This window comes from Amblyomma maculatum, chromosome 5 (genome assembly GCF_055883805.1).
Source record: "Amblyomma maculatum isolate TAMU_Amacu chromosome 5, ASM5588380v1, whole genome shotgun sequence".
Lineage (NCBI taxonomy): Eukaryota > Metazoa > Arthropoda > Arachnida > Ixodida > Ixodidae > Amblyomma > Amblyomma maculatum.
In genome coordinates this window covers 90,648,471-90,676,021 of record NC_139348.1, presented here as the reverse complement: position 1 = coordinate 90,676,021, position 27,551 = coordinate 90,648,471, and the positions used below count along the sequence as shown (strand labels likewise).

The 27,551-nt window shown below is 48.2% G+C and overlaps 1 protein-coding gene across 6 annotated transcripts in view; it reads right to left on the bottom strand.

The window, feature by feature from the left end:
* The window catches only part of sick (sickie), an 819,067-nt gene that overhangs the window by 280,462 nt on the left and 511,054 nt on the right, over positions 1-27,551 (bottom strand). For 4 of the 6 annotated variants that reach the window (XM_084603875.1, XM_084603874.1, XM_084603873.1 and 1 more), the window contains exon 1: positions 8,202-9,386. The exons of 1 other annotated variant lie outside the window; for it this stretch is intronic. In XM_084603875.1, coding sequence (XP_084460001.1) covers positions 8,202-8,244 — 43 coding nt within the window. In that variant the 5' untranslated portion in view covers positions 8,245-9,386. Of the gene's footprint in view, positions 1-8,201; positions 9,387-27,551 lie in introns of those variants that run through there. One more of the 6 variants, XM_084603876.1, reaches the window with a different exon arrangement.

Genomic DNA, 27,551 nt, shown 5'->3' with positions numbered 1-27,551 from the left:
TTGTTCGTGGCGCCATTTCAGGCGCCATTTAACCGTCGGCCAGGCATGTATCCGGGATTTCCCCACGTTTTCCCGAGGGCGCAATTTCGCCGTCTCGCTGAAAGTAGATCCGAGGGTAAGTCCTTGCGTAAGTGCCGCTGATAGGCCGGGACCATCGCAAAAGGCTTTTCACAACGAGGAAATAAATACGCGATTAAACTTGTACTCACTTAGAAGAGACAATGTGCAAATTTCTGCGAGATGCAGCCGTGCGAAGGCGAATGTGGGGAAACGGTGGACACCAAAGGAATTTGGTATATATTACCTTCGCTTCGAAGTGCATTTTAATGAATTTTCTCTCCCGTCTCGATCCCTCGTCGCGCTCCCTTTTGCAGCTTCATAGGCACGAGAAGTTCACAAACAAGTACCAGGCACTTAATTTCGTCACCGAGAGGTTTTGTTGAATTCAATGAAAATATACTTCTTTCGTGTAAATCTTCTATCCCAATAAGATAGAATGCAATTTTTACTCTCTTGAGGGTCAACGCTGAGCCACAAATACAACCAGAGAGACCTAATTTTGGGCAGCGAAGCCGCACTGCAGAGCTAGAAGAGCAGGTAGTAGGCTAGTTGGTACACTGCATAGCGAAAAGCACAGGGGTAAAGTGTGCATAAAGAAAGCAGTACCCCCCCCCCCCCCCCCTTCTCCCTCCCGCTTAGATACGCAAACACGCGCAAACACAAAGCGCTAAAGTGCCCCCATCTCTTTTAAGTACTTCGCCCCTGTGCTTCGGCCCGCGTGCTCACTATGCAAAGCAACCCAAGTTTTTGGCTAACATAGCAAAGAAGGTACACTGATATCCAGTGTGCAATAACTCCAGATATCATTGCTTCTTTAACGTCGAAAAGAAAAATAAAAAGGTTAAACATTGATTCGTATAGCGTCAAGACATACAAAACAGCTGGTAACAGGAAACGGAAAAGGGTAAAAATGCAAGGAGCTAGTCGCGTTGTCTTAAGTTATCATACAATATCCAATCTATACTGTATTTTCATCTGTGAACAAATTTGTGACTTCCTCTTCTGTTCCATTCTTACAAAAGAAATATATTTCCGGCCTCCCGCTTCTTGAGGATTCCGCCCAGTTCGCGAAGTGCCAGAGCCCCAGCGGAGACAAGTAGCACGTTTACAACTTCTTCAGAGCAGCTTTCTCGGGAGACGTTCGGTGGACGTGCGAGGTAGTACGCTTCTTCCTGTCATGAAATCGAAAGCTTGCTTATTAAGGCGCGAGTTTCCCACGGCTCACAGCCACTGGCTGCGGTCTGGCCACCTGCTGGAGAACAGCCGTAGGTGGCCGCCTTGCAAGGGCTCATTAGCGGAACAAGCCATGCGGCACGGAGGCTGCCGCTATTCTTTTTTTTTTTTTTTTTTTTTTTTTTTTTTTTTTTTTTTTTTTTTTGCGCCAACGGACGGAGCGTAGAGCATAGCCGCGCTGCTTAGCCGACGCATTGTGCACATAGGAGCATTTTTGCACTTTGCAGACGCAACGCGTAGTTAGTTCAGGAAACAGCCGCTAATTGAAAGGCTATGATTTAGGAATCCAATGGCAACTGGAATGACTAAATGCTTTAACGAACGATTCCGGAGGTGTCTCGCGATAGTGCGATTTTGCCCGATTGCAGCTCGGGTCCACTGCACACGCAGTAAGTGCTATACCGTGCTTACACGCCAGATGTGATCTACTGCGATGTGCCCTCCCCTGCTAACGTTAGAAGCCAAGTTTGATGAAAATAGATGAAAATAGAGTAATTAGTTACTTAATTAGAGCCACTAATGTGAAATTTGCGTCGAAATAGCGCCAGAAGTCGATATAATGAGGAGACGTGAAAACAGCTCGGATGTCGAAACAGCACAAGAAACGTCAAAATTCGGTTAGAAATGCCAGATTTGTGTCGAATTAGATTCAGAACGTACAACTAAGAGTAATTAATACTGAAGGTCACTGGACTACCTATAATTCGGGTCAATTTTGGGTCAAAAACAAAGAAATTTAGATAGTGACGTCACAACCTACAAGAAGTCGCGGCATATGAGTACAAAGAGTCGCACATGAGCTTTCACCTTACAGCACTTAAGAGGTACGTGCCTCCAAATAATTTTTGTTGTTTTTGTTATATATGCCGCACCTGCCTTTCCCCGAAAGCCAACTTAAACAATAACAAAAACAACAAAACTTATTTGGATATCTCACTTCTCAGTGGACGCTACACTTCTGCACATGTTGTCAGTTCGAATCCCTAGCCTCCAGTTAACTTGGCAAGAAGACTGACGCTGAACGGAAAGCGAAATGGCGTATGACACCATGGCGACGGCTTTTCGGCCGAACAAGCTGTATACGCTTCCTGTAAAAAGCTCAAAATAAACACGGGAAGGAACAGCAGTTTACATTAGGTAGCGAAGTACTGGAAGTAGTAGGCAAACATGTCTACTTAGGACAGGTAGTAACCGCAGATCCGGACCATGAAAATGAAATAACTAGGAGAATAAGATTGGGATGGAGCGCATTTAGCAAGCACTCGCAGATTATGCCTAGCAACTTACCGGTATCGCTCAAGAGGAAAGTATACAACAGTTGCATCTTACCTGTACTCACCTATGGGGCTGAAACGTGGAGGCTAACCAAGAGGGTTCTACTTAAGTTGAGGACAACGCAGAGGGCTATGCAACCAAAAAGTGGTAGGGGTAACATTAAGAGATAGGAAGCGTGCAGAGTGGGTCAGAGAAATAACTCAAGTTACCGACGTTCTAGAGGAAATTAAGAAGAAGAAATGGACATGTAGTGCGAAGAAAGGATGACCGATGGTCGCTGAGGGTAACAAATTGGATTCCAAGGGAAGGAAAGCGTAGCAGGGGGCGGCAGAAAGTTAGGTGGGCGGATGAGGTTAAGAAGTTCGCATGGGTCAGGTGGATGCAGCTAGCACAGAACCGGGTTAAGTGGAGAAATATGAGAGAGGCCTTCGCCCTTCAGTGGGTATAATCAGGCTGATGATGATGATGATGATGAAACACGCGTGTGAGCTCCATCACATACAAGTGAGAATTTATAAGTAGCTCCTGATAGAGGCGTTGCATTTCCAGAACACTTTTCTAGAGCTCTGTTTACTGTAAAAAAGACGGTTTGGTTCGGTTTGTAGGGATTAGAATCCCAAAGCGACTCGGGTTATTATGAGGGGTGCCGTGGCGGAGGGCTCCGCACAGTAGACGGGCGCCTTGCTTTCCGCCTCCACTAACAAGCGGCCATCGCAGCCACGGATCGAAAACGCATCCTCCTTGCCCAACCCTATAACCACTCAGGCACCGCGCGGAGCTGAACTAAATAGAAGAGGGGTTGAGGATGTTCATATAATAAGTTTATCGCTTAAACCCACGTATCATCACGATTATTCCCCCTATGCCCACTGCAGAGCGAACGTCTCTTCCATATATTCTTCTATTAATCCGGTCCTGCGCTAGCTGCATCCGCTTGACCCCTGCAGACTTGTTAACCTCCATCATCCCACCTAATTTTCTGCCGTACACGGCTACGCTTCCCTTTCCGTGGTATCCAGTTTCTTAGCCTTAAACGCACAAAGGATTCTAAATATACCAGGCACTACTTAAACACAAAAGGAACCCTACAGCTCCTGCGGCACATTGCGTAAAAGAGTTTAAGGCAGAGAAACATGCAAACTGCTCGACACGTTCAGTGAACATCAATTCGAGCCGGTAATATTGTTTATGTTCTATAGGTAGAGCCATTAGCTGGGTTCAGGTGAAGCGTCCGGACCTCCCGCGACTTGATGCAAATACAGAAAAACGACACGAAAGAGCAAATGAAGCGAAATCCGCAGCAACGAAGAAACAGACTGTAAACAGACCCTGGACCTCATGCTTGGTTGGCTTGTGGGGTTTAACGTCCCAATGCTACTCAGGCTATGAGACGCCTTAGTGGAGGACTCCGGAAATTTCGACCACCTGGGAATCTTTAACGTGCACTGACATCGCACAGCACACGGGCGCCTTGCTTTTCGCCTCCACCGAAAAGCCGCCACCGAGGCCGGGATTCGATCCCGCATCCTTGGGGACAGAAGACGAGCACCGTAACCACTGTGCCACCTCGGCGGTGTCTGAACCTATACGGTGCGCACCAATAAAACATACTCTGGCTATTGCGACAAATAATCACGCTATTAGTGCTTTTTTTGGTTGTGGTGTATATGACGCATCACGTCTCCGTAGGTTGTGGTTTCTATGTGGGCATAGGCCACCAACCATCGCGGGTAAGAGCGTCGCGCGAGCCGAGGCCCCGATCAGCTTTTCACCACGCGCACACTGAAACACCGCAGCGCCCTTGACAAAAAAAAAAAAAAAAATAAAAAAAAAAAGAACATCAGAAGCAAGTCATCGTGCCAGCCAATAGAGGCGAAATATTTTTCCATCATGGCGCAGCGAAAACCGTAATTTGACCTGACATGAGTTAACACCAGTGTGCATACATTGCTAGCACCACACGGGACAAGCAAAGAGGGTCAAAAAAGAAAATATTGCTCAAGCAAAGCGAACCCCTCTGTTTTTTTCCAACTCGGGCGTGTTTGCGTGGGAGGGAAGGGGGGTGTCGTTAAGGGCCGACAGTGCGTCTTGCAATCAGACGTGTTTTACACTGTCTGCGATTACAGAGACGGACGCGCAGTAAACCGAAGAGAGACGGCGGGAACACGTGCGTGGGCAACACGCGGCGTCGCGAAAGAGGTCGTTGGCGGAAGTCACCGCGCGACCGTTGACGCCTCGGATATTTATGCGTCTTCGCACACGGGAGCTGACTGATAGCGCTACTCTCTCGTGGCCCTGCTCCTTCCAAGGAGGAAGAGGATGAGGAGAAAGTGGCTCGCCGAGAACAAGACTTCGGTGGCGAAAATAAAGGGGGAAAAAAATTAAGCGGTTAGATACAAACAAAAAACAAGAAGAAAGGACAGAGATACGAAACTCGAGGCTAGTAGATTGCGAGAGGTCGCGAGGACGGGGGCGGCCGTCTGGTGTCGTAATTAAGTTAACGGGAAACGCGGATAACACGAAGAAAACAAGACGCGCGCATTTGGAGCGCGCGGGCGTACTCCGCGTCCGCAGCTGCATGCGGGCCCGAACGTGTCTTACGTTGAATGAGCCAGGCCATGTGTCAGCGTGACTTGCCGCTTAAAGTGCCGTGCGCAAAGCATCGTCATATGTAATGGGAGTGAGGAATAAGAATAAATTATAGAGGAAGAAGCAAAGGAACGTGTTGCATCGCTTCTTCCCTCCAAGTTATTCGTCTTCGCTGATTCGCTCACTGGACGTTATGAGTTGTCCACTCCAGTGTAGGACTTGGTAAACAACCCCTACATTGATCTTGTTTCATGATATGCTTCCCATCTTGTTCTTTCTCTTGGATGAGTAAGAAAACGCTGTCTTATGTGCCACAGCACTGGTCTAGGGTTTCGACAATAATATAACTCGTATGCGGGAGGTAAAGGGTTGGAGGTTGGAGTCTCTGTGTCGCCTGGCGCTCACCGATTTTTCTGTTTGGTACACAGCTTTCTCTAGTTCCGTGTGCGGTTTCTTTGCGCAGAAATGATCAAGAAAACGGGTGGTTGATCCCTCCTACCACCCTTCGAACAGACCGGACACGCTTCAGCCATTAACACTCTCTGCCAAAGTTCAAATACAATCAAGCAGTCGTAGTTATCCCCGTCCTAATCATAGTAGCCGGTATTATAAAACATCTGGCGGCAACCGTGAGTTACTAAGGTGGATTAATGAAATATACAAACCGTTATGGTACCCGCGATTTGTGCTGTACAGGGCATATAATTTGGTCTACTACGATAGTGTTCATGATGATGAGTTGTTCACTTGCGCGCCACACTGCCTTGCTCCCCGAGTTGACACCCATTGCTTCGGAAGACGGGAGTTCAGGAACCATAATGCGATGAGGCTGAAATTAAATTGTGGGGATCGTATAATAACGCATCGCAACAATAAACGGACAACGAGGGACCGTGTAGTAAAAGGCTACGTATTAAGCTTCGAAAGAAAAGCGGTTTAACAGAAGCCTGGCTCGAGCAAGAAACGGAATAACCGCTAGTCCAGCTTTCTTGGACATCACCTTTAATTGTGACGCAACTGCGGAATAACGTAACATATTGTTATGGAGATACGGATGGGAACGATTTAAAATTCCGATGCCTAGGAAAACTTGCTTTTCTTCTCTGCTCGCACTAAGTGGGTAATAGAAATCCAGTGGAGTGTGAATCTGACAAACAATGAAAGAAAACTACAAGGGTGCCGATGGACGACATGTTGATATATGGATTCTTAAGGCGCAATATCCTGCGATACGCAAACAAATAAAAGCACGCATTTTTAAACTATTACTCGGCCAAACATGCGCTTGTCGAAAATGTTTGGGGTATGCCCAAGGGAAGGTGTGAAGATGTCAACCGTCTCCTTGTGTGAAGCAGAAGTTGACGCTAGACCTGTGGTTTTGGTTACATTATGAAGAGGAAGAAATGGTGAGTTCAAAGAAAGGTATTACCAAAATAGATGGGAAGATGGCACCAAGACTATCAAGGAACACGCGGTGAAAAATGGTGGAGAAAGGCAGATATATCTGGCAGAAAATGAGGACATAAACAGGCTTCTCAGCCTCACAAGTAGAAAATAGCTGAAGGAAGACGATGAGACAGTCAAACAGCATACTGACTGAACCAAATAAAGCGATCATTCAGAAATCAGATTGCAATAAACAACGCATTGCTCACTGTTCGAAATGTCAAACGCCATAAAGCGAAACAAAAGGATGGCCGCCATCATCTCGCTATGTTGGCGCCATAACTTCCATGAACAAATGCGAGGCTCATTGTTCTCGCTCTGTCTATCTCCAGAGGGGCGAACAGGTGCTAGCGAATACGGGCAGCGACTGCTCACGTACGCTGCGCTTTCCGTTCTCTCTTTTTTTTTTACTTATTATTAGCTCTGCACATTTGAAAGCAACCTGCAAAACGCGGTGGACTCGCAGGCGCGTAAAACGCGCGCATACGTTGAAGACAATTGAGCTCGCGATACGCCTGCCGTGAGCCTATAGAGCCACACGTAAGGGGAAGGAGGAAACTGCAGTGTTTCGCGTTTTTCTTTTTTTGACTGTTTTGCTTAAATGTGATTATTCTCAGGCTACCGCTGCCAGGAATCAGTTTCGTATGCGGCTTTGGAGTACCCCCGAGATAACGGCGTCCCGAACACGTCTCGAAATTTAGCTGCGATTAATCTTCGCTCAGTTTTTATTGCAAGCATTACGCGAGCGCGGAGGTACTACGTCCGAGGCGCTACAGTGAAAGCATTTTATTACTGCTCGTATCAGCTGCAACGAACGCTAAGAACCGCTGCTCTGAAGTTGTAATCTTGTTTTTCGTAGTTCTTTTTTTTTTTTTTGTCTGTCAACCGCCCCTCCTTGATAACGGTTACATAAAATTTCTGGATGCGACAAGCCTTATACCTAAACCAGGAGTCTCATTATCTACTGGTGGACGCTGAACAGTGCAGTGTTGCGATGAAAGAAACCGCGCCACAAGTTGAATGCTGTTAGGGTAGGCCACGAAGGAAATCATATGCGTTATTACATTTTCCCTTAACTATTTATGTACAGTACTCACGGATTGAAATAGGACACTCGGAGCGCGTGGCGTCGCTGCATGCAAGGCAGTGTGGTAAACGACAGGCAGGCTTATTGGCGACCGGAAGGAGCAGTTCTGCTTCTTAGATGTTCTCCCCCTCGCGCTATACCACAATGCAGCACCTTGGTTCCATGAGCATCTACGGGCGGCGCTGCATGCAGCGACGGCCACGCGCTCCGAGTGTCCTATTTCAATCCGTGAGTACTGTACCTGCACCGCGACTCTCCATGGCGGCTCAGTCACACATTTAACGGGCAGCTTGGTGATGAAGAACACCACGCGACATCGCAGATGCACTCCCGATCAGACGAATGTATCAGACGGACAGAACCAATTCATGTGGCGACCGTTTTTTAGTGTCGTGCCGTTTGTCAGTTGAAAGGAAAACTTCTATATGACCATATTTCACCTTAGTTCCATCAGATTTGGTGGTTCATTCTCTGGCTGCAAAAGAATCTCAGAGGTAGCAAAGATGCTCACCCATGGGTCTTCTGATTTGCCTCCTTTGCACGGCCGTTGCCATGTCTGTCGTGTTGGCTCGCCGATTCACGGTGAAGAGAAAAGTAAGTCACCGAGCACGGCCGTCGTTCCGGAATAGGGCAACTAAAATTGGCGCCCAGACGCCGTCAGCTTGAAGCCTGACGTCAGAGCACTGTGGAGATATAAACGAACATCCAGCGACGACTCTGCGCTGGCCGAACACAACAGTCGACACGGAAGTGGGCGACGCCGGTTTCGGCGACGAGTGGGTTTCGCTTCCGATCGGTAAAACGCGCGCGCGTCCGTTACTTCCAGGGCCAGACGAAAACAGATGAGCCAGCGGGCGCAGAAGAGACACTCACGAGCGGAAGTACGTCACAATTCTTGGGAATAACGGGTAGGCGAGCGACAGGAGGCGCCAGGTTTGGAAGAGAAATCCAGCAGGTGTTTGCAAACACGCTCGACGTCCACAGCTGGCACAAGCTGTCGCAGATAGGAGCAGCGGCATCCGAGCCGCTTCGGAAAGAGACGGGACGCGTTGTCGTCTTCGAACTGCGGTGCAACGCTCGATATGTGACCGAGAAATTGAATGCACGGACGGCTCGCTACAATCCATCACACGGAAGAGAACGTGATGACAGCGGTTGTCGCTGTTCGGCGTCGGTCATTTCGTTCGGTCTAGTCTTCGTTACTGCCAAGCTGCCTTCGCGACAGGCGGGAGCGCAGACAGCACGCGCGATTGCGTGCAGACGACAACTCGCTCTCGCGAGACGAGTAGAGCGCATGCGCGCGATGACGTCACTTCCGAACAGGGATCGTCACAGGGCTGAGGAGCAGCAGACGACGTCGTCGGTGACAGCTTCGTAGTGGCACGTCGGACGCAAGCGACGATACGATGCATCCGAAAGGAAGGTGAAGGTCGTCGCCACCGGGCGGCACATGAGGCAGACGTTGCGATGCTGCCGTTTCCGACGGCACCCTGGGCGCGGCAATCTTGGGACGGTGTCACATCCACACAGAGGGCGGGAGATTCTGTAGCGGCTTTCAAGGAACGGCAAATGTATCTGCCAACGGCGCGTGGAGACACAACCGCACGCGAGAAATCACAGCCGTACACTTGTGCGCGCCTCGCTACCGCTCGCGAACAGCCGCGTCGGAAGGTTGCTGCCTACTACTGTAGTACTCGCTTCGGGACCTCGGAACGGCATACGCACCCTTCTCGCCACGCTAAGAAGCCGAGAAGGAAAGAAGAAGGGGCTAATGTTTTCTTTTTTCTTCTTGCCCGCGGCAGCCTCTCGCCACCTCTCGTCACGATCCCCGCCCTCACGCCCTTTCTCACACGCACACATGCACCGCGGGCAACGGCGGTTATGTAAGCAAGAAGTTTCTTACGAACGTGCGCCCGTTGAAGCGCAAGCAACACGGCAGATCGCACGTGACGGGATAAAAACTGTCATTTAGATCGTTTCCTGCTGTGTTTTGACGCCCCGCGGCATATTTCGTGAAGCGCGCCGCCGTTGGAGGCTTCTGCTGCTGTCGCATACGAAAAGGCAGCGGAGTCGCTCGAAGCAGACGACGAAGACGCAGCGGCGAGCAGACGGATATACGAGGCAGCAGACGAGTACGCGCTAAGCAGTCGAGCAAACGATATGGAGCAGACGATGCAAAGGAAGGCTGACGACGCTCTGCCAGGCCTCAGAGGAGGCTGGCGGAAAGCGGGTACGGTGGCGGAGCAATAAAACAAGCCCTGGCGTGCGCCTTCAAAGCCGGCTGGAAAAACTCCTCGCTTTCGACGAGGAAATGAAAACCGTGCTGCCTCTTGCGTAACGCTTCGCTCTTATTTTGGTGTTCTCTCGGAGTGATTTTTCCCACTCAAGTTTCTTCCTTTTGCTTCTGGAAGCTCAGGGCTATAGGATTTCATATCCGCACACCTACAGCTAATCCCCGCGCACTGCGGATGCATGAGGGCTTCATACGGGAGGATTATATACACTTCGTGAGACTAAAATCAACTGTCCTAGTAATTGTGTTCCGACTTCCTTTTTTTGTTTCGGAGACTCGTCCAGCGGCCACGCGGATTTATTATAGCACACCGCAGTGAAATTCAATATTGCAATCGGGCAAATTTGCCCTTTTATTCAGGAATTAAAGAACAAGATATATATGTATGAGCTATATTTGCCGAGGCGAGCACAGCTCTTGAATTACCTAACCGGGTGCCGAGACAACGCGCCTCAATACTAGACGTAAGTTCATTCAGAAAATAATACAAGGAACTGTAGGATCGACATTGTTGCACCTGGATAGGATGGCGATATTGTTGTAGCTGTAGGAAGAAAGAAAAAAAAAAAATGCACGGGCCTGCTACTGGCTCTGTAGCTGAGCACCCTCCTCTGCCTCGTTCAGACAGAACAGAAAATAGTCAACAAAAACTTACTAAACAAAAACTTAAAAACTTACTAGTATTGGGGCATCCTCGCACCGGTACCCGCGCGGCCCGAAGGGGAGAAGCGGGTGAGCGAAGATAGTGATCTAAAGAAAGGAAAGACGCTTGATTCTACAACCTGTGAGAGTGCACTGCGAAACGTCAGGGGCGAGTGGCGCGCCACGTGTCGGGGCAGCGCCGCACATTGCGAGGAGGGGTTCTTCTGTGTTTGCCGCAAGGTGGCTCTGCATGTGCGCAGAGCGCAGAAGAAATGTAGCGGAAACGTACTTCGCTACTCGTGTAACTGCGACTTCTGTAAGTAACATGCTCATAATTACCGATGTACACTGCAGTATAACGTTCTACAGCATGTTTCTAAGGCAACACCGCATTCACTAGAAGCGCTTTTGTACCGCTTTCAAGCATCGAACTCGTGGCTGAGTGGTAGCGTCTCCGTCTCACACTCCGGAGACCCTGGTTCGATTCCCACCCAGCCCATCTTGGAACTTGCTTTTTATTTATGAAGTGCATGCCGGGATTTATCGCTCACTGGACGCCGACGACACCGGCTTTTCTGCGACACGAGCTCCTTAACGCTACCACGTTAAAAAGAAGAGGGAGAGGAAGACGCGCGTCGCAACAACGGCCGTCGTCGACCACCACCGAAGCGGTGGCGGGTGCAATGACGGCCTACAACAGGTTTAAATTCGGTGGAAAGCTAGCTCCTGCTGCGAGCGGCGGTGACCTACCTGTCCCAGCCCCATCAGGGGCAAGAGACCATGAGGCACAAGTAGATAGTAGAGACACATAAAGAGGCGCGGGGCCTATGAAGCAGGAATGAAGTCCGCTCCAGATTCTGGGCGGATTATCGCGAATAGCTCTTGCGGCACTGAGAAGTACGCATTCAGTTACGTAGTTCCATAAACGTACTACCTGCTGGAAAAGGTTATGATTCACCGCGATATGAAACGAACGGTGCGGTGAAACAGACCATACACGAGTGTAACAGTTGGCCGTGCAAAGAGAAAAAAAAAAAACGATAATGAAGGTTTAAGCATGGTTTGAACCTCGTTATACGAGCGAAATGTCGGTTAAGTATGATCTTGCATTGTTTACCAAGGCTGTACGCGCTTTGACGGTTTGATTAAAGGGACGACCAAGTATGGCATTCAGAGTAGACGCGATAGCCCCTTCAACTTCGTCTTCTCATTCCACAATTTATTTATGTTTCTTGTTTAGGTTGGCATTTGGGCAAAGGAAGGCGCAGCATGTGTGTTACTTTTCGGCGGACACCTAGATTTAATTAGGTCTATGACATTCGGACCCAGCGAGGCGAAATCCAAAGTTAATCCAAAGCTTAAGAAACAACCAGAGCCCGTATCTGAAACTCCGTGCTCCTTGCTGCTTGTCTAAACTGTCCCGCGTTACATCTACCGATGTTTCGAAGTTTAAATGCACTATGCTTCATTAAGGTTCACTTCAGTGCATCCTTACTCCGCCTCATCCCTCCTTCCTAATACCTCACAAATGAAGTCTCCTAACGGAGACATATAGATACAGAGGTCGACATGATTTATGTCTTTTCACAGGGATGTCTAATCGTATTTCCTCTCGCGTATGTTTCTCGTAAAAGAGTACAAAGAAAGATAACTGCGTGCGTTTTTGTTCGCTGCATAATGAGAAGAGGAGAAAGCGTTACAGCTGCACGCCATATATCCCTTGCAAGGCGCAAATAATATTTGGCTGTTACGAAGTGGGCGTGTTTATAGCCGAACGTACGAAATCATGCGAATTCAAATATCGTAGCTCCACACGCACGCACGCACGCACGCACGCACGCACGCACGCACGCACGCACGCACACACACACACACACACACACACACACACACACACACACACACACACACACACACACACACACACACACACACACACACACACACACACACACACACACACACACACACACACACACACACACACACACACTCTCTCTCTCTCTCTCTCTCTCTCTCTCTCTGCCCCGCCGGGGTGGTGCAGTGGTAAGACGCCCGACTACTGTGCCGGAGCACCCGGGTTCGAACCCGACCTCGGCGGCTGCGTTTCGATGGAGGCGAAACAGAGTGGCGTCCGTGTGCTGTGCGATGTCAGTGCACTTAAAGAACCCCAGGTGGTCGAAATTTCCGGAGTCCTCCACTGCGGCGTCTCTCATAGCCTGAGTCGCTTTGGGACGTAAAAACCCCACAAACCAACCAACCAACCCTCTCTCTCTCTCTAAAGTCCGGTAGGCTGAAGAAAACCCAATGCGTCAGTCCCGAAATGGCATATAGACGACATAAAGCACTCGGTTACCGTTGCCAACGACACCGCAATCCCGGTTGCAAAACGTTTCGAGAGGATTCATCCATACTTTCAACGAGATTTGTTCCCTACGCCAAAGCAAACACCAAACACGCTGAAGCTACTAAGTAGTAGGGAGAGAGAAAACAAACAAATGTTATCGTTCTTATAAGGCTCGCCGACGTTTACGCCAGTCATGATATCTTTATATCGACTAAGCGTATCCTGACATCCGTCTCGATCTCTGTGTACTACAAGCTGCATGTACCCTCAAGGAACACCTTCCACTACCGCCATCAAAACTGAAGCACCACTCAGTTGCACCTGTCTGCCCCGTGTTTACGCCGCCATGGCCTCCTCGTATATAGGTGCCGAAGATGCGCGAAGCCGATTGCGAGGCCGCTTTCCGAGAAAAGCCCCGAACAGGTTGCGCGCGGGAAAGCGCACTTTAGAAGGGAGAGTCGTGGAGCGCTGCTCGAAAAGCTCTCGGTGAGATTATATTCCGAGGATACATAAATCTCGGACGCGTGAAGCCGGTGCAGCGAGGGTACACGCGCTGTACTGCTTGCTTGCCTCGCCGGCGGAACCTTTGCCAACGGCTTGTCTCACGCGTGGTTCTCGGAGTAACGCCGGCAGCAGCACCGCGCCGAGGATTAGATCTCCGAGGGCGACAAGCATGCTCGACGCTGCGGAGCTTTGTCGCCGCCAAAGTGCCGACGCCGCCTCGTGCCTTTGTTTGGCAGTTGTCACCGGAGAAAACACACCGCTGCTCGGTGAGCTCCGCCCGCTTCTCCAGCGACGGCGGGACCTCTGCTGTGGCGTGCGAGGGAATGGCACGCATGACAGAAGGAGGCTTTACTGCGTGTGCTGCGGGAAAGGCAGCCACTCCGAAACCGAGGATGCGAAGTGAATTTACCTCTGTCTTAACGGGAAAGGTCCCGAAACTTCAGACTGAGTAATTTGTTTTACTGCGATAACAATACAACGCCAGGTTTCGGCCCGTCGCGTAGTCCTGGGAAGGGCCACGTTTGAAGTTGAACAGCCGCGAAGAAGACGAATAAGACTAAGACGAAGAAGAAGGCGAAGACTAAGAGGAAGAAGAAGACGACAAGAAGAAGAAGACGAAGAAGAAGACGAAGAACGCTCGATCAGCCGCAGCTAATGCTTTTGCTCCACATTCGGTTCAGCAGCATTGAACCCTTCTCATTTATATGCGGGCTGGTAACTTACGCTCTCGCGTCATCGTATTAAAGGATTAGAGGATGAGCTTAAGTGTCCCCAATAATGTAGCACCTTAAACTGATAGGGCGTGATAGAGAATAATGTAGCAGGCAAAAGAAGCTTCCGCCGTTGCTATCGGAATGCAACTAGGGTTAACCAGAGCTAAACCACAAGTGATCGTTTCTTTCTCGAAGAAACTAGAGCACCACAAAGCTACAAATCTTTTTTTTTTCTTTTTTTTTTTTTTTATGGCGACAAAATATAACGCATTGTTCTGACGGGAATCTGGAGGAAAATTGGATGTACGAGTGCCCGAATTTGGCCTTGCACAACCCAAGTTACATGTGAACATTTGAACGAAGAACTCAGCCGGCAAATCAGCCAGCATTGGGTTGGCGGATCTGGTATATGTTAATAATGTGGATCAGAACATTCAGTCATGGCCCGTATGCAGAGTTTGCCTCGTTATCGAAGTGCCGCTATCTCACGTCACATCGAGTCATCTTATTGGTCGAAACGCCGGGACTGGGTGTTGCCACTGCGGAACCGAAAGAGGGGGCAACATCATTTTCCAGCATTTCCACCAATCAGGTGGCTCGAGGATTACGGGCCCAGGTTAGAGTTAGAGAAATGCACATCATGCAGCTTCAAAAGCGTAACGGTTTATCTACTCACTGACTGCTGTACTGTACATATTTCTTAATGAATACAATATATATGCGCACTAAAAGCGGCTTATGTCAAGGCCATGTCTCTTTAACAGCTGCTGAACGAGAGAGAAGAGAGAAAACAACGCCTTTACAGCGCAAGGCACTACACAACTAACGTGGCCCCGGCAATATAATAGGCATATATATGTCGGTTATGATCCATTTTGATACTTCGCTACATCAGCCGGTAGTTTAACAGTAGCTTCAGATGATCGCAGAGCCATTGCTTTGCTTCAACCACTGATGATTGGCAACGAAAATGTAGCTAATGCAAAATTTATTTGAGCTCATAACACACTACTGCTGTCTATATATATAGACGCACGAACAAAGTTGGGGACACCTAAACTTCGCCTTCAAGGGAATGCTGCGACAGCGTTCATGGATCCCGTTCGTGATCCTCGTTCTTGTAGATAAACTTTGTTTGCTAAATCGCGTACTCACCCATGCCTCAATTCGTGCCCCTATTATTTCGCGCATACTCATTAGCATGCAGTTCGAAGCGACCACATAACGTGCATGGCCATCCGATATAGATGCAAAGCTAGCGAACGAAGCCGTAGAAACGTACCTGCCATAAGGGGGCGGGGTTCGACTCCTACCTCACGGGCCCTGTACAAGCTTGCAGGAGACGAGATGGCAGCTCCTGCCAACTCGACCATGCCACGTGGTCTCCTGACGTCATACAACTCGCGAGCCAATCAGTATTCGGAGATTTCACCTGCCAGTGAAGTGCTGGTAATTTTTCGCTCAAAGCGCCGACGAATATAGTTTCTGCAAAACCGGGTCCTGGACGCTATCGCATAAAAATAAGCCTGCAGGCGGACAACTGTTAGAAAAAAGTACAAGACCACGAAGCTAGTCGCACACAATGCAAAAAAAAAAAAAAAAAGAAAAGAACAAAAAATAAATGCGTTCAGGGAGCCGACAGGTACTCACCTCTCGAAACGACAGCCCGAGAAAGGGAAACGCGTCAGGTTGCAATCTGTGCCCCAAAAAAACACTGCGTGCCGAGGTCAATACAGTCATTTTGCGGTATATTGGCCCGAATCGTACACACACTGTCTTTGCTTCATTGCCAGAAAGGAAATCACGGCCGAGTACTGACCCTGCCTTTGTCGTTAACATGCCGGAAAGCGGCGAATGCTTTAGAAAATGGACTAGGTGGAAAGACTGGCATTCACCGACGGTCGTTATCACTGGCCCAACCTTAATCGTGCGTGCAGAACGCATAGGCGTGGCTGCTGATAGCAATTAATACGATGCAATAATTAAAAAAAAAATGCTACTGTCGCTTTACACCATGCTTGGGTAAAAGGCGGGGCGATAATGTGGGGTAATCACAATTCGCTAAGTCCTTGAGCTTCAGAACTTTCAGTGAACATTCAAGGACATGAGAAGTCAACGAACACAAATACTGTAGTGCAAGAAATACATGCGCGTTGAAATTACTAAATGCACCCCAGACAACGTTATGGGACGTCTCTTACACGTCTGCGGAACATTCGAACCGGCTAATTTTTGCAAGCAGAGTTTTGCATAAGTTTAAACTTTTTTTTTTGTCACGTTCATTCCTTTGTTTTCAGGATACATGACTGTTTTTTACAGTGTTTCATAAACCAAGTGTAGGCCTTATTTAAAGTTATTAGCTCGTTATAGTACGCCGCAACATACTGAGCCACGGTAGTGATAACTCGACCAAGTAGACAGTCTTTTTTAGTTATTTTTCATTATACGCAGGGCTAAAAGATCTTCGCACTGAGAAAAAAGAAGAAAAAAAAAATGTCAGCCGTTTCGTAATTAACTACGCTGAAACCGATTAAGACGTACGAGAACGCTGTTTGGCATGGTTTTGCCTCGTGGTTCAACATGAGACATCGGCAGAACGTCTAGGTGCTAAATGTCTTTACTGCACGTGTTAGGTCTTAAATTCACGAAGACGCGTCGTCATGGTGAGAGTAATCGTGCGCAATTGCGCAAGTTTCTTTTACACAGTCTGCGTTAGAACGTGCAAGTTATGCTTAGCATAGGAGCCACATGAGGAGGATGAGAAAACGCATATTTAATGACAGCTCTTGTACACAGGTGAGGCAGCTGCTGTAGCAACCAGCGAGACACGAGCAATTTTTCTACTCGGCTCTGATTAACGTATGAATGATTTTACAATAAAACATAGAAAAAGAAAAAAAAATAATTGGTTCACAGAACGAGAAAGACGCAGTATCTGTCACACTTGTTTCTGTGGACACCTGAACCGCACCGTAAGTGAAGGGAGGAATGTGGGAGGTAAAGTGGAAAGAAAAAAAAGAGAAGCCGTAGTGGAGGGCTGCGGAGTAATTTCGACTACCTGGGGATCTTTAACGTGCGCTGACATCGCACAGCACACGGACGCCTCTAAGTTTCGCCTCCATCGAAACGTAGCCGCCATGGTCAGGTTCGAACCCGGGTATTCCGGCACAATAGTCGGGCGTCTTACCGCTGCACCACCCCGGCGGGGCGAAGAGAAAAAAAAAAAAACTGCAAGGTAGGTTTTGCGGCAGAAACGCCGGGCCAAAATATATTGCGCAGAGATTCTATTCCCGCTCCGGTTCCCGGATCTCGAGCGCATATGCTCGTGACAATGCAATCTCGAGCTCGCATGCACGGACGGAGGTGAGCGATTTGAGCCCAGCACCCGACCCGGAAATTCCATTTCGCCGCGTTGCCAGCAGCACGCTTCGAGCAGCGAGACTGCGTTCACAGACGGCCGGGTCACCTCGCGAGATCAAACCTGCGTTTTCTCGGTGCGGTCGTCCGGGCAAGAACTCCAGAAAAGCGCGTTCGGAACCAGAAAAAAAGCGCGCAGACACACACGCGTGGGTCCGAAAAAATCTCGCCCTTGATACAGAGCGGCGAAAAAAAGGCCGCGCATTACAGCGAAACAACGGTTAAACCGAAATCATTTTATGTCACGCTTGGAGAGAAATCGCCGAGGTGCTTGGCTGGCCATTTGTGCGTGTCCTATGACGAATGACAGATTCGTCCGCCGAAGTTGGCCGGTGGTCAACCATTCGGAGCAACGCTCAACAAAAACGAAATGAAGTGGCAACGGGAAGGGGTCACTTGGGTGTAGAGTTGGTCAAGCCGCGCGGGGCTGTAGCTAAGTGCCATTGTGTACGGTGGCACGCGTCCCACTTCGCTTTCCCCATTACTTTATTCCTTTGTTGCGGTTTTTATTGCTCGAGTAGACATTTGATGGTGCGAAAAAGCGCTTGGGAAACAGGTACCCACTGATGTCCATTAAAGAAATAACAAAGTCGCAGCGATAATGCGCGCGAGGAGAAAGCTCTGATCCAGTTTTATGGCGGAGCCACAAAGGGCGACGCAGAGAATTCGGAGAGCGCAGGTACCGGGGAAACTGCGCAACTAACACTGTCCTTAGGCGTAGAGAACAGAGTCGAAATACATAAAGATAGTAAACAAAGAAGTACACAAAAAGCGTCAACGAGCGATACAACTCTTCCAGGGTGCCGGTCTATTGGGCAGTGTGCACCAAGCAGCGTTTCGGTGTCGGCCGCCCTCGAAACAAGCGTGAAAGGGCGTGCATGGGGCGAATGGAAGCGCGGAGACCACAGAACAGGGCGCCGATTTGTAGAAAAAAAAAATATATAAAGCAAATCAAAAGCCGACCACCCACCAACCTACAACCAGCGTACAGAAATTTTGCGGTATGCAAGGAGTGACGATAAACGTAAGCAGACAGAAATCGCACGACGTTGCTTTGAATGGTCGTTTGGCTACTCATGCGCGCGGTCCACTTGCAAAACGGCCGAGCAAGAAGGCAGTCGGGAGCCTCAGAGTTGGACGCCCATTGTTGTTGAGCTGCACGTGTCCCATTTGTTCCGTGGCTCGGCCTGTGCGGCGCTGGACACTCATTACGGGGGCCGATTACGAACACCTGCCACCCATCCCTCTTCTTCTCCCTGCGCTGGAATAGGTTCTGGGAACGAGTCGCGTCGCAACACACTGGCTCAGGAGGCAGGCGGAGATCAGAGTGTAACGGCCCAGAACTATGCGAGGGCAGCTGCAGTTGTAGGGGATGCAGCGAAACGTAACAGCAGCACGGACGGTTAGCTAAGGACAAAGTGTCGTTAGCGTGATAGGTATCGGCTGCAGTGCTCTAACTGGGCGTGTGTACTACAGCCCGAGTTCGCGACCGCTATATAGTGGCCAGAGATACAACACCAGTGAATAATCGCAAAATAATAACATTCGAGCGTGTTCCCCAGCCACTGACCCTTATAAGACAAGAATGATGTCTTGAAGGTGCCGTTTAGCATGTAATACAGTATTGTCTACCTGCCCTTTCAATGAACCGCAAGCTGCAAAGGACCGAATATGTGATTTTTCGAGGCTTTCTTTTACGTTCCACGATGACGTCAGCACAGCTCAACGAGCGCATGTGAAGCGCACAGTACTGCAGTATTGAAGAAGCGTACTCGTTGGGCCAGTAGCTTCATAAAACGAAGGATAAACCAGCGGAAAAGACGCGTTCACAACTAGAAGTAGTACACAGGACGAAACTGGAAACTGCAGGAACAGTACTGCAGGAACCGTATACGTCATCTCGCAAGCCTTTAGCGGAGTGTAGAACATACGAACGCTAGCCGATGGTTTCCATGGGAGTGTTGTGCACTCGCTTTCTCTGGACAGACGCACGGGTCTGGAGGCTGTCGTCTCGCGGTCCCCCACTGCAAACGACTTGTGAGACGGAGTTTAACTACTTTTATACTCAAGAGAGAGAGAGAGAGAGAGATTTCAGCGGTAGCGATAAGAACTGTGGTGCGACGCAGATGTGCTTCTTAACTATACCGCCAACAATGGTTAGGGCTATACTTCAGCAACAGGCTTAAGTGGCCAACTCGCATTCTGACCGAGCAGTGAAACAAAGCAGCCGCTCGCGTAAGAGACATCCGGCGGACAGAGGCACTGTAAAGCGTGCTGTTCAAAGAACGCGGCGAAGCGCGACAAATTGAAAGCGAGACTTGGAGTGCAGTGCAGCCAGCAGCGAGCTCGGTTGGAAACAGAAAGCGCCGCACTTCCGTCGTTTCCACACGAGAGAAATGATCACCAGGAACTAGAGAAGGACCGTACTCGGTCACTTTCGCAGGGTCGTCAGATGTAAACGAGTTTTAGTGGTATTTTTGCCTGGTAAAGTTGGCGCTATTGTGAACCTCATAGGCAGAGTTTAATAAGTTCTTAAGAGGAAAAACGTTGTAAGGAAACTGAAGCCGAGGATATGGAGGAGTCCCGACTCCCGAATGACATAAATAAATGAAACACTAACGGCGATTTTCGCATCCAGTGCGGCGGCCCTGCTTATTTTGAACGAGGACCCTGTACTGGGGAGGCGAAAGGCCAAAGTTCGTTTTAAGCCTAGCTGGCCGCTGCAAGTGTTCTTATTAACCTATAGTACCGGCGATAAAAGAATTGAATGCTCTGGTTCTTTGCGGTTAGGTTGATGCTAGCAAAAAGACGCATTTATTGCATTGAAAACATGACTGAAGAAATTGCGCGCCACTCGATGTGACACCGCTGAAGCCAAGACCGAGAAAGACTTATTGATCAAAGTTTAGCAATTCTAGTTGCTTTCACTGCATGTGTGTTTACTGCTTGTGTGGTTTCTTGCATGTGTGTTCGCGCTTAGCGTAAATGTGGCTCTCTATGGCATACCAATGGCAGTGTGAAATGATATTGTCAGGCATGCGCACATAAGAGGAGAAGGAAGTGCAAAACGAGGCTCTCCGGAATAGAGGAAAAAGAAGAGGAAGCGCACCATCTGTTCGTTAGTACATCAGGCTAAGGTGCAGAATCACTCTGTAAATAAACCTTAACAATATGAACGTTGTGACCCTCGCCTTTATTCTGTACTGCTTCTATATCTCAAGGAGCCGAGACCTTTACTCAAGCTGTTACCAAAGCTTTTAGTTCCGACTCCTCTTCTGTAAGCAAGGGAATAAACTTGAACTTGCAAAGTGGTGTCCTGGCCTCAAACCTCCGCGCTAAAACTGTCTTGACGTCATCACACGGCATTTTTTTGTGAGAACGGCCGCTGGCGGCGGTACTTGTATCTTTTTCTCTCCCCCCCCCCCCCCTCCCCCCCTTCCCAATCTTCCTAGCTCATAAATGCTCCATTTTAGCCGAGAGTGGCCGCTCTGTCGTCGGAACTATATAGTGCCTAGAATATACTCCGTAATTCCGTTATCTATCTACACCGGTAAGATTATTTTGTCCCACGGTGGCTCCTGAGGAGTAGTGCTTTAGGTGAACTCAAATTAGTGGCTCAGGAGCGGCAATTACCGGCAGGTCTCTGTAACATCGCCACAACCGGCGCTAGCTATCCAACTGCGAACCAGGCAACGTGAACTTGAGCAAACTTCGAGAGCACCTAAACAAGTTGAGCTGCATAAACAAAACAACAAAAAAAAAAAAAAAAAAAAAGCTCCTAGAAGAGTCGGGCGCCTCCTATAAGCGAAGTTATTGCGTCAGTATCGGTACCCCACCGCCTCTCCTATGTGGCGGCGCACCTAGGGTCAGATAACACACGCACGCAAGAAACGCATGACAGAACGTAAATGATATAGTGTCATGCGCATCCACGACTACGATGTTGGATTTCATCAGAAGAGGACGCGGTAGTTTTTCGGTTATGAATTATGATAGGGTGCCTCGGTGCCCTCGCTGTGGCGTGGCCATCGAGGTACCCTATATAGTCCACTGTATTTCATGTATTACTCTATACCCTCGGCAGCAAAGGGATCAGAATAGGAGCAATGCCAGACCAGAAAGTACAGCTGCCCCCATTGTGATGTCCCTGGTTATGGAGCTATCTTCGGGATGGAGAGCATGCAAGGGTATGACACGCTGCGATGCCCGCGACTGCGGCAACCGACGCTCTGCAAACTACGACAAGCTGCAGGGGATAATAAAAATAATCACTGACCCGCAAGGTCTTCTTTTCAGCCGTATAGTAGGAAACTTAATGCTCCCATTAAGTTATTACTGTGTTTGAAATAAAGGTAACGTTTTTAAAGGACTATAGACAACAAATTTTGACGGCATTTTTCTTCTTGTTAATGATGCGAAAGTTAGTACTGTATATCTATCTGCACGGAGTTTTTGTCTACGAACGCTAAATATTTTATAATTAAATTTTCTTTTCTCACCAGTTTCGGTTTCGAAAGCCGAGAGATGGTTGTGACGTATCTTTATGCGCGGCATGAAAAAACAGCGATATAATTAATCGCTGATTCTTCACTTGTAGTGATTTCTGTTCTTGAGGCAGGCTGGATTTATCACTGTAGTGAACTCAAATGACACAGTAATGAGTATATCGCGGTATTTTCATCCCTCGTGTGGCCTAGACTTGATTGTGACGTCACAGCCATCGCTCGGCTATTTAAACCGAAACAGGTGAGAAAATAAATTCGATTTATTTCAGGCATCATTACAAGGAATGAAACACGAACCAAAAAGTTATGTGTCTATACTCCTTTAATCATTCCCTGGCAAATATTTGCAGTATCGACGAGTCGTGAACGCTCCCTAGCGCACGTGATATGCTCAGATGCAGATCCTCTGGCCCAATTAAGTACTTCTGAATAACTCTGCATCATATAGAGCCAAACACACCCCAGGTAGATGCAATCCCTAAGCCGTCTAGAGAGCGATGGGAGGACATTCTTTACAGCGATGACCCACAAGAAGAGCAAAGGCTGGGGAACAGGGCTGAAGCTGCGCTGAAGGCCAATGGACTGCCGGACTAAGAAGTCCATCCATCACGGCTTTAAAATAGCCTTATGTTACTTGATAAAGAGTTTTATCCATCCAGAAGCAGATTCAACTTCGTTTACATCGCAGAACGCAATCACTTATCTGTGCATACACACACACACGGTCCTGCAGTCATTCCTGCTTCCCCCCCCCCCCCCCCCCCTAACCTTTCCCCCCTTGTGTTTTGTTTACTGGGATAATTACATCCATTCAGTAACCCAAGCTCACAATTCGAGCCGCGACATCGTTCCTGGAACGATCGAAAGTCGGCACTACCAAAAGGACGAAGTTGCGGATGCATTGTTCTCGCGTTGACCGATATGTCTCCGCCATGAGGCTTATTCCCTTTACGATAATATGGCTTGCAGTGGTTCGTTCGATGTATGCGCGAGTCAATGGCCAGACGGCAATAAGCACTTTCTTTTCTTCCCAGCAGGAGTTGCTTCTCTTGCAGCGCAGAAACAACAACAAAAAAAAAAAAAAGGTATTGTATCTCTACCATTTAGGTGAGCAGCAGTCACAACGACCCTCTTCTGCATTGTGTTTTAACGACAGTGGCCTGCGCGGACGTTCTTTCGGTCTTGCCGCTGTTGTGGGCTGAGTGATTGTGGAGAGCCCATACCACGTTCTTATAGTTACTGCGGAACTATAGCGAACAAATGCGCGAGCTAACGGTGTATTCGGGACATCGCGAGTCCGCGTTGCTGAGCGTTCTGATTAGGCTGCATTTCAGCCGCAATGATTGTTTAGATATAGGCAAAGAAATCGTTACACGGAATCTGCCGACTCGAGCAAGCAAGTTAGCAACTCAGCCCAGAACGATATACCTCTGTATTGACAGGGCATGTACTGCGATGAGAGGCTAGCCGGTGGTCGAAAAGGGTAACAAATTGGACTCCAAAGGAAGGAAAGCGTAACAGGGGGCGGCAGAAAGTTAGGCGGGCGTATGAGGTTAAGAAGTTTGAAGGGCTTAAGCGGATGCAGCTATCACAGGACCCGGTTAAGTAGTATGAGAGAGGCCTTCGCCTGCAGTGGGCATAGTCCGGATGATGACGACGATGATATACTTCTGTGGTATATAGCCTATCTGGACATATAGATGGAACTGCAGCCGTTCGAGAACACCAGCTCTGGATACGGCATCCGCCAGGCTTCGATGTACGGACAAAAGAAGCAACTACACCTACGCAATATACGGCCTTCGGAGTCTTCGCGACGTGAGGCGGTCGCAGCAGCCTGGCAGGAATCCCGGCACTCTCACCAGCGATTGCGTTAGCAACAATGACGTCGAAGACGAGCGGACGTCGTCGCGAATGTGGGTCGCTATATAGCGTGCCGGGATGGTGCTTAATCGATAATGGAGGACGGTACGACGGGCCCCGAGTCGTATGGGAACGCTCCGGACGGTGTAATACACAGGCGGGCGACAATTAGAAAGCAGCTATGACATGACATGCCGCCAAGGTTCGAACAGCTTTGAAATGAGGGTCAGAGGTGGCTACGCTCAAGTGAGAACACGGGCCTGACACTTCCTAATTTTGGAGCACCCAGAAACTCAATTCCGGTGTATACGCGACTAGGCTGAGACGGGGAGTATTCGCGCCAATCACTGCAACTAACGAAACAAGCTAAAGGTCACCCCCAACCGCATCTTCAATAGAAGCAGTTCGGAATGGTGCACTCGAATGTAGGAGAAAAAAAAAAATACCAGCATGTGTTTCACGCTTGCACTTTGATAAGGTCCAAAGCGAAGTTCAATTACGGCTTTAATTACACTGTAAAAACTTTTTGTTGAAAAATACAAAAATTTTCTGGCAGCTGTCCTGCCAGAAATTTTCTATTCTGCTATGCTTTCTGATTTTTAATCTTTTCTGTCATTTTAGTTTTTTCTGCTTACAACTGATAGAAAAGCTTTGTAAATTGGCAGAAATTTTCTGTTATACGGCATTTATTGTTTTTTAAGTTTTCTGTCGCAGTGAGAAGTATGATCCAAATATATATTTTGTTTACTCGTCTTTCATTTCACGTCTTCTGTCTGTAACAACAACAAAATTGCGTTAGGCGCAAATTTCTTTATTGAACATCATTTCTAAGGAGAAATCTTTACCAACTCCATCTCACAAATATCTCGTGGCACTGGCAATACCCGATGACACCTATAAAGTTGGCCGCTCAACAGTCGTTGCCTAGCCACCGAAAAGAGGCAAGTGAAAAATGCGTAAGAGATACCACTTTAGCAGGCAGCCAGCCAACGACGGACCTCAATGTGGCGCCACTATTCATATTCTTTCGAATCGAAATTGTTACGCACCCGTTCGTCGGACAGCGCCTTTGGGGTTGTCAGAATATTTCACTTTCCATTCAGCATTAACCTACTATTCAAGTAAAAATGAGTTTTGGGGTAAAAAATAGAAAAGACGACAAAAATAAATCGAATTGTTTGCCTTCCAATTGAGGGTTCGCCTAAAAAAAACAGAAAACTGTTTTTTTTTTTTTTTTTTTTTTTCGTGAAGGTATTTCTGAGAATGAAGTAGAACAGATATTCTCTGTACGGGGACAGAAATGTTCTTTAAAAATACCTGTAATTTCACACACATATTCCACAGTGTACGTCACTGAAGACCGACGTTCTAGTGGAAATTAAGAAGAAGAAATGGACATGGGCAGGACATGTAGTGCGAAGAGAGGATAACCGATGGTCGCTTAGGGTAACAAACTGGATTCCAAGGGAAGGAAAGCGTAGCAGGGGGCGGCAGAAAGTTAGGTGGGCGGATGAGATTAAGAAGTTCGCAGGGGTCAAGTGGATGCAGCTAGCACAGAATCGGGTTAATTGGAGAAATATGGGAGAGGCCTTCGCCCTGCAGTGGGTATAATCAGGCTGATGATGATGATGATGACGTCACTGAACAAGTGCTCTAAGGCTAGGATTGTAGCTGGAGACGGATGACGGAGAAAAGGGATGAGCTACAGCTCTGAGGCTCGAGAAATTGCTTTAGATTACTTTTTTTTTTCTATGGACACCGATATCAAAGAAGAACGCCAATTAAACACAAATCCAATGAGACAGAAAAGAAGACAAAAACGACAATGTAGAGGAAGAAACAACAAAGACACAAACCAGTTTCGGCGTCCCAAACGCAATACCATGATCATTAAGCACAGTTTAGTTAAGTGACCTTGGCTGTGTCTCCGGCTTCGGGTGCTCTAACTGCACCCAGAGGTCAGCAAGCGACCATTTATCAAATTTTATTCCCGAAGAAATGCGGCCTCGTATTGAAACTGCAGCTAACTGGCGTTGGTGAGTGACCGTGCAGTTGACTGGGTGGCACAAAAAGAGAGAGAGAGAAAAAAAACAGAAAACAAATAATATAAAAGAAGTGTCAGCGTTACGAAACCTTCGAGTTAGATTAAGACCATTCAGTTTCATTTTTACTGCTAGACCCCCTCCATTGTGCGGATCTGAAAAGGCGGCCGCCTGGCCGGCCTCCGCGGCCGCCGACATAGCTCGCACGTCATTGCGTTTAGTGTCCCCCCCCCCCCCCCCCCTCCCCATTTCTTTTCTTCTTACGATACTGGAATCCACATAAAGGGGAATTATATCGGACACTACTGCTGACCTCAACAGCAATGGCTGTGGCTTCTGTAGAGCTCTTTCCCAGTAAGTGCAGTCCTTGCAGGCTCCATCGGAGAGTATAAACGGCATATATATACACGTGGGTAACAGTTGCTTCGTTACGTGCTGTCTTTTCTTCTTTATTTTCACAGCAATGAAGGACGAAGTCGTACATTGTAGAAGTTCTCACGCCTTACTACGCCGCGTCTCAAGAAAAAAACAGCAAAAAGAAAAAACAGAAATTCAAGCCAGTCAATCTGCACATAAAAAGAAAAAAAAAAGAGAGAGAGAAGGAGGTAAGCAAGTTCCGGGGTGTGCAATACGTAGAGTTCTACACAACACTGCGGTGACACGCTGCTATCGGGTTCACTTTGGTAATCGGAATAGTACTTGTTTCTAAATCATGCGTATTGCTAGAAAGGACTTGAACGCCACCAGTGCAGTGAAAGCGTCCAGAAAACATGCCTTTACGCGTGTAAAGTCGACCTCTCACCACCTCCGGCGTAGCATGATGCTTGCACCGTTTATTCCTGGTTTTTAGTTCCAACTTTTGGAATCCTCTCGTGATGCGGTTTCTTTCTTTGCTGTCGCTCTTTCCTTGTGTTTTTTGTGCAAAAGATGCCACGCTCAACTGATTGGCTGCCATTTCGGAGTGCTTGTTAAAGCGGATAAGGTCACCATCAACGTGCGTAGTCTCTCTATTACATTGTACCACAGACCTGCTTTCTTTCTCCTGCGTAACCTCAACTGTATCGCATTCTACTTAACGCGCCTAGAACGATACGCGTGTAGATGGCAATCTTCAGAAATGCCCCGGGGTTGCTAAGGAGGCAAAATATGTGAAACACGAGAGGTAAGAGACGTGCTGTACGAGATACACTAAAGCAATATTTGACTTGTGTTTCCAGAGACACAAACCACGCACCGCTATCACTTTTTTATTTATTTTTTTTTCCTCGAAAAGTTTGCCACAAGGCATACGCTAAGAGGGAATCGGATGCAGGAGATAGAAAGTTAAAAGAAGGAGTGAAGTCCAGTTGCACTTAGGTATTCGCAGAGGTTGGCGGTGTCCATTTTCCACTTCTCGTAATCTGGCCCGTTATCGCTTGCGATCACCTCCGCTATTTCTCGGTCCCTGGTGAACGACCTTGCGGAAGCGGTATAGCTTTCATAGTGACAGCTTACTGGTGACACAGAGGCTCGCGCCCTTAGATATGCACAGTGTA